Raw genomic sequence first — 21,661 nt, 5'->3', positions numbered from 1 at the left:
CTACCTTTACCTGAATAAATTGTGATGCTTGCAGCCTGAGTTCATCTTTTTTGTTTCACTGGATCGGCAATCCTACTGCAGAGGATATAGTGCACAGAAACAGGTCACCCTGTCCATTTAATCAATGCATGCCATTGCTTAGCTGCTTCTCATCTTTCCTCATCTAAACCATTTCTTCCTCCCCTGTTTCAGCCTCCTCCTCCTCCATTGAAACATTTCCATTCCCTGTGGTAGAAAATTCCACATTTTCACCACATCTTGGAGAAATAAATTTATTCTAATTTCCCAGTTGAATTTCTTGGTAACAGTCTCATACTGAGGGCCTCTATTTTATGGTCTGGCCTCAAGTGAAAACATATTCTCTGCTTTCACTCTATCAAAATTCTTCACTATTTTACAGACCCTTATTAAGTTGCCTAGAGAATCATAAAATTGTTAGAAAACGGAAGAAAGCGATTTAGTCCATCAAATATATATGTGTGTGTGTGTGTGTGTGTGTGTGTGTGTGTGTATAAATATATATTTAGATTAATGCAAGAGTAATTTCGTTAGACCTATGGTCGTGCTAATTCTTTCCTTTCAGACACTTAACCAGCTACCATTTTAATACTGAACCTATCTTAGCCTTAACCAATCTTTTCTTTTGCCAGTCATTTTCTGAAATGTCTTCCAGTTCTCTTTCATATTGGTCTCTCTGGGAAGGGGGGGGGGGGTGGTTGGAGGGTGGATGGAGGGTAGGTTCAACAGTTTGCAGAGGGAAGGATAAAGTAAAAGAGTGCGATTAAAGTAAAAGCAAAAGTTAAAAAGGAGAAAAGAGTAGAGCGTATAAAAGTCCAGTGCAAAAGGGGCAGAAATTACCAGATTTTAAAAGTACAATAAGTGTAAGGGCACGATATCTGAATGCAGGTAGTATTCAAAACAAGCTCAGTGAATTTGTGGTATGATTTAGTGACCATCACAGAAACGTTGTTGCAAGGTGGAGAATTTGGAAATTAAATAGCCAAGGATATTAGGTAATGTGGAACAGATAGGAAGGTAAGAGAGGTTGGGCAGTTGTCTTGGGGAAACATGTACCTCTCATTTTGTTCATTTTAGATTGGTCACAGTGTTTGAGCTGCCGAAAGAAAATAGACACACACACTGAGAGCAGTTCAGTTTATACAAATGTTTATTACAAATTCAAAAGCTGATTTCAAACTACAATATCCAAGCCCTTCCCAACTATACTTATCAACACTTGGACTGGTCCCAACTGCCAAAGCGAGGCAACGACTGCACACTTGTAGTAGGTTGTCAGGGCGCCAATAGCAGCTTCTCCACCTCCCCCGACCGCGACGTTGGCTGGACTCTAGAAGTTCTTCTTGCTGAGATATGTTGCCACCTCTTGGAGAGTCTCAAACTTCACCAGCGGGACCATGGCTTATATTACCCAAAAACTGCTTACCCAAGTGTGATAGTACAGATCTATCACCAATGTATATAGTGTATATAGTTACAGTATCTAGACTGTGCTTACAGCGATTGGCTGAGAGCTAAGCCACGCCTACTGTCTGGGCCTTAAAGGGTTGTGTCCCGAGCCAGGTCGGATAATTCCGGACTGGTTGGCCACCTGTGAAGAGCTCCTGTCTTTTGCTAATAAAAGCCTTGGTTTGGATCAACAAGTCTTTGATTATTTCGATGAGCTCTACACCAAGCACCTATTCCCAGCACAGCAAGAAAGATAAGCGAGCAAGCTAGCACGCTAGGCTTTTATCGAATAACATAATTTTCAGCTTATCACTTTGAATACAATGGTTTATTTTGCATCAAGGCTAGGCCTCTGACAGTCTGTGACCAAAACAAGCAGGAAGATTAAATGTTCTTGGTACACAGATGTCCTTTCGTCAGATAACAGCATCTCTGGCCCCTGGGTGGAATTTAGCTTATGTCTGCTGATTCTAAAAACAAGCAGGTTCTCTGCCTTCCAGAAGCAAAGGCTGCAAAAGTAAAAAACAACACAGTTAGAATCTTCCATTACATTAATGCTCTTAGTTAGGATATCAGGGCAATAGTGAGAGATGATTTATGATCTAAGGAGCAAAATGTTCAAAACATCTGGGTAGAGATTAGGTAGGATAAAGGGAAAAAAAATTGTGGAAGTTATTCAAAGGCCTCTATAATAATATTACAATAGCACAGGCAATAAACCAAGAAATTCCTGAGGCATTTAAGGATGGAACAGGAGTTATCCTGGGGAACTTTAACATGCGCATAGACTGGGTGAATCAGGTTGGTCGAGGCAACATTGAGGAGAACTTCATAGAATGCATACGTGATGGTTTTCTTCAGCAGCATGTTACTGAACCTACAAGGGAATGTGGTATCTTGGAGATGGTCCTGTGCAATCTTGGATGTGGTCCTGTGCAATGAGACAGGTAAAATTTGAGGTCATATAGTTAGGGATCCTCTTAGAAAGAGTGATCACAGTATGAATGAGTTTCTCATATAAATAGTTTGGTCTAAAACCAGTATATTATGCCTAAACAAGGGAAACTACAATGGGATGAGGGAGGAAGTTGGCCAGGGTAGAGTGGGAATGCAGGCTTGATGATGGGACACTTGGGAAACAGTGGAAGACTTTCAAGGGGATTTTTCACAGTGCTTAAGCAAAGTATGTTCAAGAGGTAAAAACAAGGACAGTAAGGGTGGGGGCAGCCAGCCTTGGATAACGAAGGAGATCAAGGAAGGCATCAAACTAAAATCTCGTGTGTACTAAGTTGCCAAGAGCAGTGGGAAACAAGAAGATTGGGGAATTTTTAAAAAGCAACAGAATGACAAAGCAAGTAATGAGGAGAGGAAGGGTAGATTACGAAAAAGGTTAACACAAAATATAAAAATGGTCAATAATTAAGTTTTTATAATTATATAAAACGCCAAAGGGTGGCGCAAGAGAAGGTTGCTCCCTTGGAGGCTGAGAAGGGAGAATTGACGTTGGGTAATAAGGAATTAGCTGGGACTTTGAATGACGTTTTTTTAAATAGTTGTTATGGTAGAAGACACATCTTCCATGCCAAAGACAGATGTTATGGATGTGATAGGAGTAAGAACCTGGATGTAAGAGGTAGTACTCAGTAAACTTGAGAGTCTAAAGATGGATTAAATCCCCTGGTCCAGATGGAATGCATCCCAAGGTATGAAAGAAATGGCAAAAGTTATAGTAGAGGCTCTGGTGATGATTTACAAAATTTTCGGGACTCTGGGCAGGTCCCAGCAGATTGAAAGATGCGAATGTCACACCACTATTCAAAAAAATGATCTAGGCCAATGGTTCTCAACCTTTTTCTTTCCACTCATATACCACTTTAAGTAATCCCTATGCCATCGGTGCTCTGTGATTAGTAAGGGATTACTTAAGGTGAGTGGGAAAGTTGAGAACCACTGCTCTAGACTCAATTGTTACTGAAATATTTTGCTTGAGAAAATTTGTCATTGGCCCATTTCCTTTGGAGTTATGAAACCATGCACACAATGAGTTAATTGGGTATGATTAGTGGTTTTCAAACTTTTTTCATGGGAAAATGCTTGAAGCTATCATTAAAGAAGAAATAGCAAAGCATCTGGAGTGAAATGAATTCAGCAAAGCCAGGTCCTGTTTTGACAAACTAACTGGAGTTCTTTGAGGATACAAGAAGTGCGGCAGAGGGGAACAGGTGAACGTTGTTTACTTGGATTTCAAGAAGGTGTTTGATAAGGTGCAGTTTAAAACACATGCATAAAATAAGGATGCATAGAATTGAGGGTGATGTATCAGCATGGATAGAGGATTTGTTAACCAATAGAGAACAGAGAGTTGGGCTGTTTTTTTTCTGATTGGCAATCAGCGGTGAGTGGGGTACCACAGGGGTCAGTGCTGGGCCTGCAACTGTTCACAGTATGGATAAACGATCTGGAAGAGGAGATAGATCTAAGTTTGCTGATGACATGAAATTGACTGGAAAAACAGATTGTGTAGAGGAGAGTCTGCAGAGAGATTGAGATAGGTTAAATGAGTGGGCATGGGTCTGGCAGATAGAGTACAATGCTAGTAAATATGATGATATTCACTTTGGAAGGAAAACTGGAAGATCATATTTTTTTTAATGGCAAGCAATTACAGCATGCTGCCGTGCAGAAGGACTTGAGAGTGCTGATGCATGAATTGCAAAGGTCTGGATTGCAGGTGCAGCAGGCTATCAAGTAGCCAAATGAAATGCTGACTTTCATTGCTCGAGGGATTGAATTGAGGAGCAAGGGGGTTATTCTGCAACTGTACATGATACTGATGAGGCCACATCTGGAGTACTGTGTACAATTCTGGTCTCCTTACTTCAGGAAGGATGTACTGGCTTTGGAGGCGAAGCAGAGGAGGTTATCCAGATAGATTCCAGAAATGAGGGGTTAGCCTGTGAGTCGTCTGGGACTGTAGAATGAGAAGAAGAAGAAGAATGAGAGGAAATCTCATAGAAATGTGTAACAATATGAAAGTCATAGATAAAGATAAAGGTAGGGAAGTTGTTTCCATTGATGGGGGAGACAAGAACTAGGGGACATAGCTTCAAGATTCAGGGTAATAGATTTAGGAAGGAGATGAGGAGGAACTGATTTTCTCAGAGGGTGGTGAATCTGTGGATTTTGCTGCCTGTTAAAGCAGCGGAAGCTATCTCAGTAAATATATTTAAGACAAAGCTAGATACATTTTTACATTGTAAGGGAAATAAGGAATATAGGGAAAAGGCAGTTAGGTGGAGATGAGCCTATCAACAGATCAGCCATGATCTCATTGAATGGTGGTGCAGGCTCAACGGGCCAGATGGCCGACTCCTGCTCCTATTTGTTATGTTCTTATGTAAGAAGAGCGACCAGAGCTTGTACACAGTACTCTCAGCATGGTCTAACTAAGCTCTGGTCCAGCATAACTTCTCTACATTTCATTTTGTTATTCTGGAGATAAACAATAATGCTTGGTCTGTACTATCTGTGGTGCCACAGTTAGTGAATGGTGTATTTGTACTTCTTTGTTTCTCTATCCCACTACACATTTCTTCAAAATAATGAGAAACCACTCTATTCTTTCTACCAAATTGCACTGCCTTCCATTAGACTTTGCATAACATTTAACCATTTTCCAAGTTCATTAATGTACTGTCATTTATTGGGCTGCACCTCAGCATTATCTGTTCTCACAAGATCCCATCTCGCAAAGATTTTATATCATTTATTTTTGATAAGTTGTAGGCAGCAGATATCTTTGCACTAACTCTTGTGCAAAGTCAGCCAATGAATAATTTCACACGAAGATAAAAACCCCAATATTGAGGTCACGGTTCTTCTCAGTTTGTTCTTTTACCATATATGTTCATACATCCAAGATGATAGAACATAATTCAGCTTGTGTAAACAATATCTTTGTGGTCAGGCATTTTGCTTCTAAGTTTTCGTAACAATGTTTGCCAAGACATTGCTTCCATGGATTCTCAGCTCCAGAAAGTTAAAGAACAGTCGAACATTAAAAGCTCAGGTAAAATATTATTTTCTGTTAAGCAGACAATTTGTGGCCCAAGCACAAGCTGAATGTATAAACTACTCCTGAAACCTCCAGACATAACTATTCCAATAACTTCCTTCATCTTCCATTGCCTTGTTTATTCAAATGTTGCCGCCAACTTTCTTTTCCAGGACTATTTAAATCCCCTCATGGACTTGCTCTTCCCTAAATCTGTATGTTTGTATGTCAATCTGTCCAATTTTGGCAGAACAAACCAATTTTAAGAGAAGGAGAAAAGGAGTCAATATTTGACCTTTTTTTTGTATATATATATGTCAAGACTTAACATTTAGCTTACTGGTATTTTGCTCCTTTCAGTGCACACCATCTTCATTTGATCTCAAATGAAGATGAGTGCTGACTACTCTTGTATTAACACCGTTGAACACCAGCGTGCCTTCTCTGTTTTCCTTTTGCACTGAGATTGTGAACTGACAATTGCCAGAGTTACAGAAGAGAGTTTGCAGTGCCTCATGGGTCTGGTCTCCCTTCATATTCTTTCTTGTGGCACTGAAAATATATCACATTTATTTTTTTTATATTCAGAGATGCAGCATGGTATCAAGCACTTCTGGCCCACAAGCTTGCACCATCTAAATACATCCATATAACTTGGGTACCCTGTGTGTTTTTGGAGGGTGGGAGGAAACCTACAGGGGTCATAGAGAGGAGGCCCTGGTCACTAGTGCTATAACAGTTTTGTGCCAACAACGAAGCTAACTGTGCCTATGTAAAGCACAATAATATTTTCAAAGGATATAAATATAAATCAGATGAGCAAACATTAAGTTATTTATTGCAGGTGTAAATATATTAAGAGATGATGGGTGAATGATAATGTGATCAAATATGGGCCTGCTGCCTTATTATTGATTCTAATTTATTCCTTTTGGTTACAAGAGAAGAAAAATATCAACCTTGAATGAATGCCATTATATCCGTAGTTCTCGATGTTGAGAAATTATGTGTCGATAGTGCCATTTAAAGATACAGGAAAAAGCCATACAATTTAATCAAAAGTGCTGTACAAAGAAGGGAATAGCACAAGTGAAAGGCAATGAGGTACACATGGAACAGATTCAAGCCAATCTGGAATGTAAGGAAACAAGTCTAGACTATTGGCAACAGTCCATCACCTTTTGTTCATGTTACTTTGTTCAGAACTTCTGTTCTGAAAATGTATTACGAGGAAGAGTTGATGAATTATGAATTGTGGTTTGGAGACCCAAATTTTAGCCCTCATGTAAATTACAATTGCTTTTATCCGTAAATAGTGTAAGATTATATAGCAATCATGCTTATTCTGTTGCTCAACTTGACTTTGTCCTTAACCATATAACCATTTACCGAGCGGAAACAGGCCATGTTGGCCTTTCGAGTCCGCACCGGTTCACTGATTTTGTGCACCTTCTAATAGTCCCATTCTCCTTCCAGAAACTGTAATCTAAAAATCCTCAGTTAATTCTTGGCTTTCAATATGTATTCTTATATAACTTTTAACATGTATTCTTATATACTCTGTATTTTTCAATGTGGAATTTCAATAAAAAATATTGAAAAAGAAATGATAAAATGATAAAGACATAGTTTCAAGGTAAAGCATAGGAGGTTTAAAGGGGATCTGCAAAAGAATATTTTTAACTAGAGGATTGAAATCAAAATCCACTTCATAAGAAGGTGGTGGTGCACTGATGTAGTATCTAGATGAAGACATAGGCTACATAATGCCAAGTAGAGACGTGCACAACTCTCGGGATAAAGGATGTGATTTTATTTAACTGATGGTATATGAGAATGATACGACTGACTTAATCAAGTAGCTGTAGGAGGACAGCAGAGAAGGAAAGACAGACAGATTCTGGAGAGAGGATTTCGGTATTCTTGCACCAATCCTTGTTGCTTGTAGCTTTCAGGCATCACCACCCAAGCTAGTTGAATCCTGAAAGGATTGTTGGCATGTGTCTGCAGGAATTGGTTTAAAAAAAAACTTGGGGAGAGAAAAATTACTTCATCTCATCTTCACCAATCTTCCAATTACGGATACATTCATCTGTGACAGCAATGGTGAGAACAGTCTTCACATTGTCCTTTGACAAGCAAAGTCCTGCAATCTGTTTTGTTGTGTGGCAATACTGCTGGAGTAAATATGTTGGAGGAGACAGAAAAATGCAGTCGACCAACAGCAGCAGCACAATTGCATTCCACCATAATCTGAAATCTAATGACCCCACATTATCTCCTACTTAACCATTACAGTCGGTGGGGTGAGGGGGGGGGGGGGGTGCCCTGATTCAGTTTGGACTGTTAGTCTGTCATCAGGAATGCTCAAAACTGAGGTGTCAATCTGGCAAACCCGGGATAAATGACAAAATGCATAAATATCCAGCAACGTCAACTTGAAGTTAAGCGAGTCTGCAAGTCTCACAATCTTCACGTTTGCTAAAATTTTACCATTCCTCCATCTTTGAATGTTGAAAATTATAGCCAGCAGCACCGTGGATCAAAGTGGCAGCTCAGAATCTCTGCTGGAGCAGCCAGGAGTGAACAATGAATACTGGTCTTGCCAATTGCAATTACAGTACCTTCTATGAATGAATTAATAAAATACTGGTTGCAGTTTTAATCGTTTCAGGCGACTAAATGTTTTTTTTTCTATTCAGGATATAGTTTTCTCTGGTGCTTTAGTGCATGTTCACAATATAACATCTGCAAAAGGTATTTTAACTCCAACCAGGAACAAATAAAAAGTGGTGAGAAGCAGTGGATTTAAACAGAGAAGTTTGCAGCCATGATTTTAGTGCAATAGACAAGAGTGCTGGAGAAAATCAGCAGGTCCTGCAGCATCTATAGGAAGTAAAGGGTAACCAACATTTTGGGCTTGAACCCTTTACTGCCTTGAGATGTGACAAGACCTCCTCAGTTTCTCTAACACTTTTGTGAATTGGATGGAAAGCAATGGATGTTTGCTGCCCGTGATATGATTTGTCTGGACGTTCTGAGTTGGCTTTTGTGATTCTGAGTGGGTTGTTTCAGTGGAGGCCTTGCAATCCTGGTGGAAGGCGATGCTCCTGCTATTTCTCTGATCCTCTATCTTTGCTGAATTTAGGCAGGCCCTGCCTACCACACCTTCATGGTCATCAGTTCTTAGCCACAGTCCAGTTTTCATGCAAGTGAATTAATTGGTAAATAATTTGCACACTGTCAGAACCCATATTTCAGTCGAAGATGTTTGCCAGGTAAATTTTGGCTTTTGAAATCAACAATTGTGTGGCTAGAAATGCTGCTTTCTGTAAGGATGCCATCAAATCTCACATCCTTTGTGCAGGACAAATGATTCGAGCTGTGGGAATCCGATCAATTGTGCAGAGGCATCAGTGGCGATCATGAAAAAAGGTAACAGTAGAAAATTGAAACACTGAGGAAGTTGTTGGCTGGAAAGGTTTCACAGCCACAACTGGCATTGGCAACCATTGAAGAGATGGATACATTTGATGAAATAAAATATTTGTATTTGCAGGTTGGTGGTTTGTCAGCACAGCTGATGAACAGGGTTGGGTTCCTGCCACGTGCCTGGAGCCCCAGGATGAAGCTCAGGATGACCTTTCGATTGTTAGTGCCAAGCCTGGGGAAGGTAAGCAGCCAAGACAAACAAGGAGTTTTATTCAGATAAAGCTTGTTTTGTTAATAACATAAAATACTTGTCAATAACTCTATTTTGTAACTGACTAAAATTATTATACATCTGTATAGTGGATGTTATATAAATATATATCAATATGAATATACAAAAACACGTGCAGAACACAAACAACTTATTAATTAAACCAAATTAAATTTGACAAAAAGTTACTGGAGGGGATTCTGAGAGACAGGATCTACTTGCATCGAGAAAGTGCAAGGACTGATCAGTGATGGTCTGCATGGCTTTGTGTGTGTGAAATTGTGTTTCACAAATTTGATTGTTTTTTTTTTGAAGAGGGAACAAAGAGAATTGTCGAGGGCAGGTTAGTGGACATTGTCAATATGGGCATTCGGACGACCTTTGACAAGGTTCCAAATAGTAGACTAGTCACATGGGATTCTGGACACGATTGGCTTGATGGTCGTAGACAGAAGGTGGTCATGGAGAGTTGTTACTCAGATTGGAGACCTGTGAGCAATGACATGCCACAGGATTCAGGGTTGGGTCCACTGTTGTTTGCAATCTATACAAAACAATTTCAATGATGTGGTCAATAAGTTGCACCTGAACAAAACTGGTGATGGTGTAGACAGGGAAAAGTTTATCTAAATTAGCTGAACTAAGGATATGAGCCAAGGAATAGCAGATGGAATTTAACTTGGACAAATACAGGTGTTGCATTATATTAAGTTAAATCATGGCAGGACTTGCTCAGTAAAGAGCAGAGTCCTGGAGAGTGTTGAAGAACCTAGGAATAGAGGAACATAGTTCCATGAAAATAGCGACATGAGTAGATGGAGTTAAAGGAGGAGTTTGGCATGCTTGACATCATCAGTTTGAGCTTTGAGCACAGGACATGTTAAAAATGTACAAGGTGTTGTGCTGCTCAGGTGCAGGGAGGTTGTCATTCAGTTGGAAGGATGTAGAAAAGACTCGTGAGAATCTTCCCAGGACTGGAGTGGTTGAGCTTTAAAGAGAGGCTCGATAGGCTGGAGTTCTTTTCCCTGAAACATAGGAGGTTGGGATCTAAAATTATAGAGGTCAATAAAATCCTGAGGGAACTGGTTAATAGTCTATAGATAGTATTTTTCCAAGGCCAGGAAATCAAAAACTAGGCAGCATATAGGGCTTAAAGTGAGAGAGAAAAGATTTAATGAAGACCTAGGGAGAGTGGTGGGGTGGATGGAACAGGTGGCACAAGTGAATACAATTATGATGTTTATTTTGATGGTAAGGTTTAAGGGGATGTAGGCTAAAGACAGGTAAGTGGGGCTAGGTCACGGATGAGTTGGACAAAGGGAATAATTCCGAGCTGTATCACATGTAGCCCACAGAGCAGACAAAATAGAAAATATATTTACTAACTAGAGCACGAATTTCCTTGGAAATTTGACTTTGACAGAGTTAAAAAAAACTTTGTTTTGCTCAGTTTGAGCTTTGTCAAAAGATGTCAGCCTTGATGATGACCTCTTGCTTTGATGTGAGGGGGTCCTGGATTTAAACCCATAAATGGACCTATCAGTGAAGGTCCAAGGCCAGTGTTGTTTCTCATGCAGAGAGAACTGTAGTAACTGCCCCCTCTTGTGAGACGTAAATAAATCCACAGCAGTGTTCAAGGAAGATAAAGTATGTTCTTCCCATGGTCTCCAAAGGACATTTAAATCTTAATCAGTGTTTTTCTTTCTTAAAAGAGTAGCAGAATATCTGGCTACTGATGTCATTGTTGACTGTAGCACTCTGCTTTAAGATTGGTTTTTACATTTGCAAGTAGAGCTTGAAAGAAAAAATAGGATGCAAATTAGAAATCAAAAGAAAAAAAAAACTGAAAATGCTAAAATCTAAAATACTGAGCAAGGCGGTCTGGGAGGAGAAACTGAGTTTCCGGCTGAAGACCCTTTGTCACTGGATCTGAAGAAGGATTTTCAGTTTGAAACATTTCACTGATGCAGCCAAACCTACTGAGTATTTCCAGCATTTTCAGTTTTTACTTTAGACAAATATTGGAAAATAGTTTGAAGAGAAAGGGAACAAGTTACCATCACCAAAAAAAAACTATCTCACTATTGAATAATATCAACAATCAACGCATCTGGATTTTTATTATTCATGAATAAAATTTCCAATCCACTGACTTAAAAAAAAGAGATTGAGGTGTCATTTTCTTAATGGTTATTGGACAGGGAATAACTCTACACAGATATAATTTATTTCAGTTTTTTGGTGCACAAATGTAATTTCTTTATTTTGTGGTTACATACACCACGAGTATACATTATATACTTTCTCCCCAATATCGTGTAATATTGCAATTGTATTTTCTCTTGCCAGTGGCTAAAGTAGGTAAAGATTATTAAACAACATAAAAGACAAAAATTTTAATGAGATTAAGCATAAATCATCTCATGACAATGGTGCTTCTAATTCTTGCTTAGTATTTTCTTTATTCATTATTTAAATCTGCTTAGAGGTTTGAGATTTAAAAAAAACGAGGAATAAGGAAACTGTATTTTAATGTTTGACAGTTGTAACAACCGTCATTGCTTTATTTTGACGTTTGTATATTCAGACATCTTTCTATTTTTAGATTACATTATTTATTCATATTTTAAAGAAATCATCTTTAACAGATGTTAATGTATAAACATGTAATATTTTGTAGTCTTTCATGATAGTTTTACATATATGTTGACATTAATCTAAAGTAAATAGTTTTCGTTTCCCATTGCCAAGATTTTAAGAATGAAACAAGTTTATCATAGTCCAATTAGAATCATTAATGAGCTCTTTATACTCTGATCACTTCTCACTTCCCAACATGCTGTCAGTTATTAAGCCATTCTGGTCTCTGCCAAGACATGTCGGCCGTCGGCGGACTTTAGGAGACTTGTACATCAGTGTCTGGGGTCAAGGTGGATGGACACAAGTGCTTGCTATTGTGGAGTCCTGTGTATCTGCCTGCTGTATTTATGTCTCGTCCGTGTGTTTTGCATGAATGTGCTTAAGAGAATTTGCTTTGCTACTACTATTTTTAATTTACATCAACAGTACAATCCCAGAAAATGTTCACTGAATTCTGAACCCATTACAAGTGCACAGAATTTTTACTCTTGCTCCAGTTATAGAATTCTGTCATGAATGGTCCAAGCCCATTCTCGGTTGTGATAGAAGTAGAGCAATGTCATAATACATTATCTGCACAAGTTATTTGAGCAATTGCTGTGATAAACCATTTTGCCATATTCTGATTTCTAGAGGCCATAATCTGAATATACTGGCAGAAAATAAATGAAAAATATCCCTGACCAATTTTAGATTCCAGAATGGCAACTCTACTATCTAGCCATTCCACTACCTGATCTTCCAAAAAACCTATCATAAATGTGCACTTTATAAATCATAATTGTTGTGTTAACATACTGTTTCTGTCTACATTCTCTTTCCTTTCAACATCTCATTCATTTCTTGGATACATCTTTTGTGATCGTGTACTTCTCTCCATCATACAGAATCAAAACGTGCACCTTGACACACCAACTGCAAATATAATCCACACGGGGGGGTCTGAGGGAGAACATGCAAATTCTACACAAATGGCACCAGGGTTCAAGATTGAACTCAGGTCGCAAGACTTATGAAAAAGCAGATCTACGAACTGTCCCATTGTCAGTAATCTTCTGGCTCATTCACTTGATATTCATCCACAAAAAACTGGAATTTATGCACAGTAATAACATTTGCATGGAAATTGAATCATATACCATCTCCTGTTTCCCGACTCTTGAAGAAGCGAACATATAAAAGTTCAGAGGAGCCACATGTATCTAGCAGTCCAAGTATCGCGTTCTTGCGCAGAATAAAGCCTTTTCAAATCTGCTCTTATTTCACCAAATTCAGTGGCACTTACAGTGAGTCTGTGTGAAAAAGAACCAACAGTTGGCTGTACAATGATAAGCATTGATGTCATAACTCCTGTCACTCTTTCTTTATTTCAAAGGTTGGTCAAAAGTGACCCAGGATAAATCACACATCTAATATCAGGATAACGTCACTAGTACTTTTATGCAGAGGAATGCAAAAGTAGTCTTTTGTGAGAATTGCAAGTTATAGTTATCCTAAATTTAATCACCCTTTATTGCATAGTGAGAAAGTAAATATGATTCACAATATGTGATCTCTGAATCCAAATGAGTATTGTTACGAGCCCTGAGGACCCCAAAACCCAGCAGCAATATTCACCAAGACAAATGGTTACTTAAACAAAAGTTGCCTTTTTAAAAAAAAACTTTATTTATTCGTTCAAAAAACAAATAATATATGATGTATACAGCAATTAAACATGAATATTTTTAATAGATATATATATATATCTATATAGATATATATATCTATATATATAGATATATATATATCTATATAGATATAGATATATATATATATCTATATAGATATAGATATATAGATATATATCTATCTATATAGATATAGAGATATATCTATATCTATATAGATATATATATAAGAAAAAAGAAAAGAACCCCCCTTTCAGCCAACTCTCATAAGGAGAGCCATAAAAAAAGAAAGATTAAAAAAATTAAATATACATATCAAAATCTAATCAATATAAATTGAAATGTAAATATTCCGAGTATAATAGCCACTTATTAATAAAAAAATTATAATTATCATGCAAAACATATGTAATTTTTTCCATTATTAAACAATATTTCATCTCATTATGTCATCTTTTAATATCAATCATATTTGTATCTTTCCACGTACTAGCAATACATTTTTTTTGCTACGGATAAAGCTAAATATATAAAAGCAAGCTGGAACTTATCTAATCCCAAACCTTTCAAAGGTTGCAAACTACCCAATAAAATTACTGTTGGATCTAAAACTATTTTAATCTTATATATATATATATATATATATATATATATATATATTCTAAAAACGATTGAATTTTCTTCCAAAAAGATTGTATATGTATACATGACCAAACAGCATGAAAAATGTTCCAATCGTATCACCACATCTAAAACACAAATCTGATTCGTTAAAACCATATTTTTTTAATTTTTCAGGTGTCAAATATAATTGATGTAAAAAGTTGTAATTAATCATTGCATAATGTGCATTTATCAATCTAACCAATCCTCTTCAGAAAAAATAAAACCAATATCCGCTTCCCATTTAATTTTAGATCTATCTTAACCCTTTATCTATACCATCCTGTAATGTTTGATACATAAATGAAATATACCCCTTCTCTGGTACCTTCATAAAAGTCTCAAATTTAGTCATTTTAGGTAAAATCATATCTCTACCAAACATACATTTTTACCAAAGATCAAATTTGATAATAAAGAAATAAAGAATTCTTATCAATACCAAAATCTTCCCTCATCTAATTAAAAGATAAAAACTTACCCTCTTTAAAACAATCTCCCAAATTTTCACACCTTTAATCTCTAATGCAATAAACTTTGATTATGTATTGAAAAAGAAATAAGTTGATTATTATTCAATGGAGTCAAAGCCAATAATTTACCCCTAGAACCTATCATTTTATTTTTCTTTATCCATAACTTCATTAAATGTTTTAGTATAGGCACATTATATTGTTGTAACAAATTCATATTCCACCTAAACAAAAATTGATGTATTTCAAATTCAGAAATACTTGCCATCTTAATTTTAGCCCAACTAGGAGGACATACCAAATCCATCAATGAGCTAAAAATTTAAGTTGGGCTTCCTCATAATAATTTTGAAAATGTGGTAAACGTAATCCCCCTAACTCACATTTCCAAGTTAATTTATTCAAAGCTACTCTCGAAAATTTACCCCTCCATAAAAACTTCCTAACCATTTTATTTAAACCTCGAAAAAAAGTAAATACGGAATAGATTGAAACATGTTGTATACGCGGAAAGATATTCATCTTAATTGTATTTATTCTTCCCACTAAATTAATAGGTAAATCTTTCCATTTAATCAAATCAGTTTTGATTTTTTTCATTAATGGAGCATAATTTAATTTATATAAAGATTGATAATTAACATTCAAAATTATACCCAGATATTTAATTCGGTCAGTCCACTTTTTCCCAGTTAACCTTATATCGAGAAAGACATCCATATTGTATTAAACATTTCTTCAAATGCAAAAGTGACTGAGCTGGATTTGTTAAATACACCAATACGTCATCAGCAAATAAATTAATTTTATACTCCTCATCTAAAACTTTCATACCTTGTATCTGTGTATTTTGTCTTATCAACTGTGCTAAAGGTTCAATCACTAACGCAAACAAAGCTGGTGATAAAGGACAACCTTGACGAGTTAATCAAGTTAACTTAAAAGATTCCAAAATCAAACCATTCGTCAATACTCTAGCTACCGGTTTACTATATAGAGCCCTAATCCAACCAATAAAAGAAGGACCAAACTTAAATTTCTCCAAAACTTTAAACAAAAAATTCCATTCAACTCTATCAAATGCTTTTTCTGCAACTAAGGATATCAGATAATCTAAAGATTGTCAAAATCTATTAATCAAACTAATCATGCGCAAAATGTTATCTGAAGTATATCTATTCTTTATAAAACCTGTTTGATCAATATGAATCAACTTTGGTAAAAATTTACCCAATCTATTCGCTAATATTTTAGCTATTATTTTATAATCTACATTTAACAAAGAAATTGGTCTATATGAAGATACTTTCAAAGGATCTCTATCTTTTTTAGGAATTACTGTAATAAAACAAGACTCAGGTAATTCATAATGTTCTCCAACTTGATGTAATACATCCCCAAACTCTGTAGATAAATCATCATAAAAAATTTTATAAAATTCAACAAAGTATCCATCATCGCCAGGCGATTTACCATTCGGCATTTCCAGCACAGCCATTTTAATTTCTGAATCAGTAAATGGTTCTTCTAACTCCTGTATATCTCCATCCTCTAATATCGGTAAATTTAGCTGTGATTTTTTTTTTTAAATCAATCGATCCAGTTTTCTGTTTTCCTTCAGATGTATATAAATTTTTATAAAATGAATAAAATTCATCATTAATCTCACGAGATTTATAAGTAATAAGAGAATTCCGTCTAACAGCATTAATAGTCCTCGATATCTGTTCTTTCTTTAATTGCCATGCCAATACCTTATGTGCTTTCTCTCCCCATTCGTAATACCATTGCTTAGTCCTATTAATCACACATTCAAATTGATAAGATTGCAAAGTATTATATTTCAATTTCAGCCTAGATAATTCTATTTTCTGATCTTCTGTCGCATCTTTCTGAAATTCCTTTTCTAACTCACTGATCAGTTTCTCTAATTCAAGACTCTGATTTAATTGATTCTTTTTTTATTTTAGAAGTATAACTAATTATTTGTCCTCTCAAATAAGCTTTCATAGCATCCCATAATACAAACTTACTTTGAACAGAATTAGAATTTTCTTTCAGAAAAAAAATAATTTGTGTTTTTTTCCAAAAAATCAATAAATTCCGTATCTTTTAACAACATTGTATTAAATCTCCAACGATAAGCTATTTGAATTTTCTCAGAAGTTTCATATGTAAAATATAACAGAGAATGATCTGAAATCACCCTACTTTTATATTCTGCTTGTTGTATTTTCCCTTGTAAATGTGCTGATACTAAAAAGAAGTCAATCCTTGAAAACGATTCATGTCTAGATGAATAAAAGGAGAAATCTTTCTCTGTCAGATTAAGATGTCTCCAAATATCCACTAAATTAAGATCTTTCATCAGTGCTTGAACCTGAATTGCCATCTTGGATTTTTTAAACTTTCTTCGGAGATTTATCTAATAAAGGTTCCAAAATACAATTAAAATCACCACCAACTAAAATATTATCATTAGCCTGACCCAAACATAAAAATGCATCTGAAATAAATACTTCATCACCTGAATTTGGAGCATAAATATTAAGTAAAGTCCAAAATTCACTAAAAATCTTACAATTCAATTTAAGAATACATTCTGCCTTTTCCTCCATTGATTGTAATTCAAAAGATAAATTTTTATGTATCAAAATTGTTACACCTTTAGGTCTAGAATTAAATGAAGAAGAATATACATGTCCAACCCAGTCCCTTTTTAATTTCATGCTTTCCTTCACATTCAAATGTGTTTCTTGTAAAAAGGCAATATCAATTTTCATTTTCTTAATATACACCAAGACTCGCTTACATTTAATCAGACTATTTAATCTTCAAACATTAAAAGTAGCAAACCTCAACTTTGACATATCTGCTATTATTACTAAATACCAATAATATCTTTATATAGAAACTCAAATCAATACATATATATATATATATATTTATATATATAGGCCCTCCAATAAAAAAAATCACAAATTAAAAAATAAAAATAAATAAAAAATAATAAAGAAAATCCCCCCCCCCCACCCCAAAAAAAATTACCAAAAGGTAGTAATCCCCTAAACAAAAATTGGGTGTGGGTCACCCACCAGTGGCTGATGACTAGTAAAAAACTTAGTGCACATCTCTCCCTCCCCAGCCAAACAGTCAATAACATCAAAATCTCATAATAACAAAAGAAAAAATAGAATAAAAATAATTCTTCTTTTCTTTCAGAAGGAGGTAGGCTCTTTCCATTCCCATTTCTGCCATTTCTTCAATTTCCAGAGCAACCAGATTTTTCTTTAGGAGATAATGGTGGACTACATCTTTGTCCTCTTATATCTGACAATGAATCAGCAAAAATCATTGCTTCATGATCAGTTTCAAAAAACCGAAATTGATAGTCTCCATAAAACACCTTCAACACTGCAGGGTAACGAAGAGTAGACTTATAACCTTTACGCCACAAAACTTCTTTAACTGGATTGAATAGACGTCGACGTTGAATGACCTCTTGACTCAGATCAGGATTAAAAAAAAACACTCTGCTATTCTGAATCAATAATGGGGTTTGTCGTTGTCTCGCATTTTGTACTGCAAGTTGAAGTATTGTTTCTCTATCCAAATAACTCAAACATCGAATTATTACCAGTCTTGGTGGTTGACCAGCTGAGGGTGTTCTTCTTAAAGCTCTATGGGCTCTTTCCAGTGCCAATCCCCCAGAGAAAAATTCTTGCCCTAATATTTGCGGAATCCAGTCTTTAAAAAAACGAAGAGGATCTTGTCCTTCTATACCTTCTGGCAAACCAACAATTTTCACATTATTCCTTCTGCTTTGATTTTCCAAATAATCTATTTTCCTTTCTAGCTCCTTCTCACGTTCTCCTAATTCTATGACTGATTTTTCCACCTTCAATACTTTTTCTGTGTTAGAAGTCACTTGTTGTTTACAGTCCAAAAAAGCAATCTGAATTTTTTTTAAATTCTTCATAAGATGCATCTACACGTGCCCTCATACCAATTTGAACCATTTCATTCATTTGAGATGTCAACATATCCATTCCATGTTTTATAACAGCTTGAGTAGCTGCCTTCAATTGTGATTCAGTAAAGCTCAGCCCTGCTCTCTCTGACATAGTGGCAGAACAAGGTAACTGCAGCTCCTGCTGCAATTCAACAAAAGGCATTTTTAAAGATTTACTGTGGGTCTGGACTCCCAGCGACGGCATCCCGACTTCTTCAGGGAGTCGCCGCTGGTCTCCCCCCCGCATCTTGTTGTCTTCTCATCCATTCATGAAGAAAAACGACTTCTTCAGATTGTAATGCTGCCTGATGCATTTCCTTTTCAGCCTCCACAGGCAATCCTTGGGATTTAGGCAATGAAGAAATTGAGTCTGGGGCTACTTCAAGTCGTCTGGGCCCCAAATCTTCAGCACTTCGAAAATGCAATTTCTTTTGAACTTGAGATTTAGTCTTTTTACCATTAGTGGCCATAATAATTCCTTAATACTTTAAACTAAAATTTAAAAAATTTAAACTTGGAAACAAAGGGTTAAAAAAATGGGTATTAAAAAGTCTGGCCAGAGAGGTCGAGATTGCACGTCTAGACTCTATGCCATCTTGCCACGCCCCCCCAAAAGTTGCCTTTAATTATATTTTAATTTAACTAACCCTAACTAAATTCCCCTTCTAATTCTAAGCGCATGTGTATGTAATGTGTGTGTAAGTTCAGAAAAGTTATTTGATTCACAGTCCAATCTCACTTCTCATTCCTCCAAGTTTACTGGTTGTAGGCAATTCTTACACTGCACAGAATTTAACATTTATAAAGTTCACCAGGATTTGGTGCTTGAAAAGTAAATGGTTACCACTCAGGAAGGTTCTTGTCGGTTTTCAGAGAAAGATTTGTTGTTCGCTGGACACCCACAACCAATTCCTTTTAATCAGCCACTTCAGTGTCTTGCCGAAGAAACTAGCCCCATCGGGGTTTTCTAGATGATAACCTTTTTTTTTCAGGTCACCACAGAGTTCCTTCTCGTTTCTCTTATTTCAAGTAAAACATTAGGCAGCCAGTCCTCTCCTTTAGTATGAACCACAAGGACTTTGAACTAAGCACTCACAATCCACCTTCAAAATGGGGTTTTTCCACAAGCTTGCCAACTTGTCCTGCTCCAGACCCAGCTGTTGCTCCGGACTGTGGAACTGCAGAACTTCTCTCTCTTTCACACACACAGAAAAGCCTGTTTGACTCCCTCTCTACTTGCAAAAAAAAAAACACACATGTCCTTCTTAGAACAGCAAATAGTACTCCCAGACAGCCTGCTTTTCAAAACAACAATCCATTAGTGAAGTCTCTTCGGCACTCTCCAAAGCTTTTGCAAAGGCTCTTGGAGACAGCCTGTCTGGCTTGAGCAGAGCTCCAGTATTTTAAATGAGATCTGTTTTGAAGTGTGTCCTACACTAAAAAACCTGCCCCAATTTATCTCCTTTAAAACATATCTATAACACAGTATGTATATTTATGGGATCTTCATTTCAGAACTAGAATTAAATAAATTGAAGAGCTGAAGCAGTTAAATAAAATTTTGGTGTAGGTTTTATTGTATAATGAAAGCAGTCTGTATTTTCTGGTTCCAAACAAATATCATTGCTCTGCTAAGTGTAAAGTTACTTTTAGAACAGACATAGAACAGTTCAAAATTGCTTTCCTTTAACAAGTTCAGCAGCTTTCTTTGTGACTCTAAAGCACATATATTGCTTATTAACATCTCTCGTGAAAGTCACAACTACAGCTGAGCAGTGGAAATTTAGTTGAAAAACTTGCATGATGGTCATGTTTCCTGTAGTGATAATGCACCCATCATCTTGACCATTTGGTTTCTATTCCTCAACCATCCCTTTCTTCCATCCCGCTCTTGCTGCAGCATGAAGTGGTCACATGTCAAAATGTTGCTAGCAATCGGTAGAAGCACATTCCACACCACAGAATTCTGTATTAAGTTTTTGGTTATTCATAAATTAAGTGTCATCCAGCTTCTTTTACAGAGCTTCAAGAATCATTGTTCATCATGCTTTAGTTTTGCTAACTATGACATGCTGTCTTGAGTACAATATAAACTTTTATTTTCTTAGAAGAGAATTTTGTGGTCATTTATCCATATTCCGCAAGAGATAATGATGAGATTGATTTGGAAAGAGGTGCTGTAGTGGAAGTTCTACAGAAGAACCTGGAAGGCTGGTGGAAAATCAGGTAATTGAAATCTCTTACTGAGGGGAATATTGTATAATGTTGAAGTAGCATAAAAATTGGTTTTTACCCCTTTATTTGAATTGCTTACTAAATATAATGTTGATATGACCACTTATTCTCCGAGTAGCAAATTGGATTGACCTGGCAATTTCCTCCCCAATTTTAATTACCTGGATATTATGAAAAACCTTGTGCATAAGCTATGTTTATTCATAGTTTGACTGAGGCCAACAAGAAAATCTACCAAAGGACCAGCTTTTGTTTCCATGGGAATCACTGATGGTGGCAAATAAGTGTGTTACATTTTGATACTTTATTAGAAAACCAGGAAATTCTTTTGGCTTAAGGCTACTATTACCAAATTACAAGTGCCATCATTATCTTAGTTGCTTGAGTTATGTCAAGAGTTCAAAGGTGTGGATTGTACCAGGTAAGTCCATTCCCACTGAATACATCTACTTCCAGGGTAAATTAACCAGGGAGATGTAATTGTACTTTTGCATCTTTAGTATACATATTACTTCACTCCTAAAACAAAATGATTAAATACTTGCTGAAATGAGGTCTGATATGCATATTTTATTTTAGAAAAGGGAAACATATTAACAGTGATTTTAAAAAGATGTATTCATACTATTTATCTGATCAGTGTGTAGTGATTTAAAAAAAAACAGGTAAATAGGTAACTGCAGGCTCAATTTTAATATTTAAGAAAAATGTGGACATGTTCATGAATGGGAGGGGTATGGAAGG

General features: G+C 36.2%; 1 protein-coding gene across 4 annotated transcripts in view; it reads left to right on the top strand.

Annotated features, from left to right (window-relative positions):
* sh3pxd2b (SH3 and PX domains 2B) overlaps positions 1 to 21,661 on the top strand; it is a 265,721-nt gene that overhangs the window by 225,535 nt on the left and 18,525 nt on the right. For all 4 annotated transcript variants that reach the window (XM_069898788.1, XM_069898789.1, XM_069898787.1 and 1 more), the window contains 2 exons: positions 9,081 to 9,194; positions 20,791 to 20,908. In XM_069898788.1, the coding sequence (XP_069754889.1) occupies positions 9,081 to 9,194; positions 20,791 to 20,908 (232 nt within the window). The remainder of the gene's footprint in view (positions 1 to 9,080; positions 9,195 to 20,790; positions 20,909 to 21,661) is intronic.

This window comes from Narcine bancroftii, chromosome 9 (assembly GCF_036971445.1).
Source record: "Narcine bancroftii isolate sNarBan1 chromosome 9, sNarBan1.hap1, whole genome shotgun sequence".
In the NCBI taxonomy this organism is placed as follows: Eukaryota; Metazoa; Chordata; class Chondrichthyes; order Torpediniformes; family Narcinidae; genus Narcine; species Narcine bancroftii.
The sequence above is the reverse complement of the archived record's forward strand: the minus strand, read 5'-3'. Positions and strand labels throughout refer to the sequence as shown.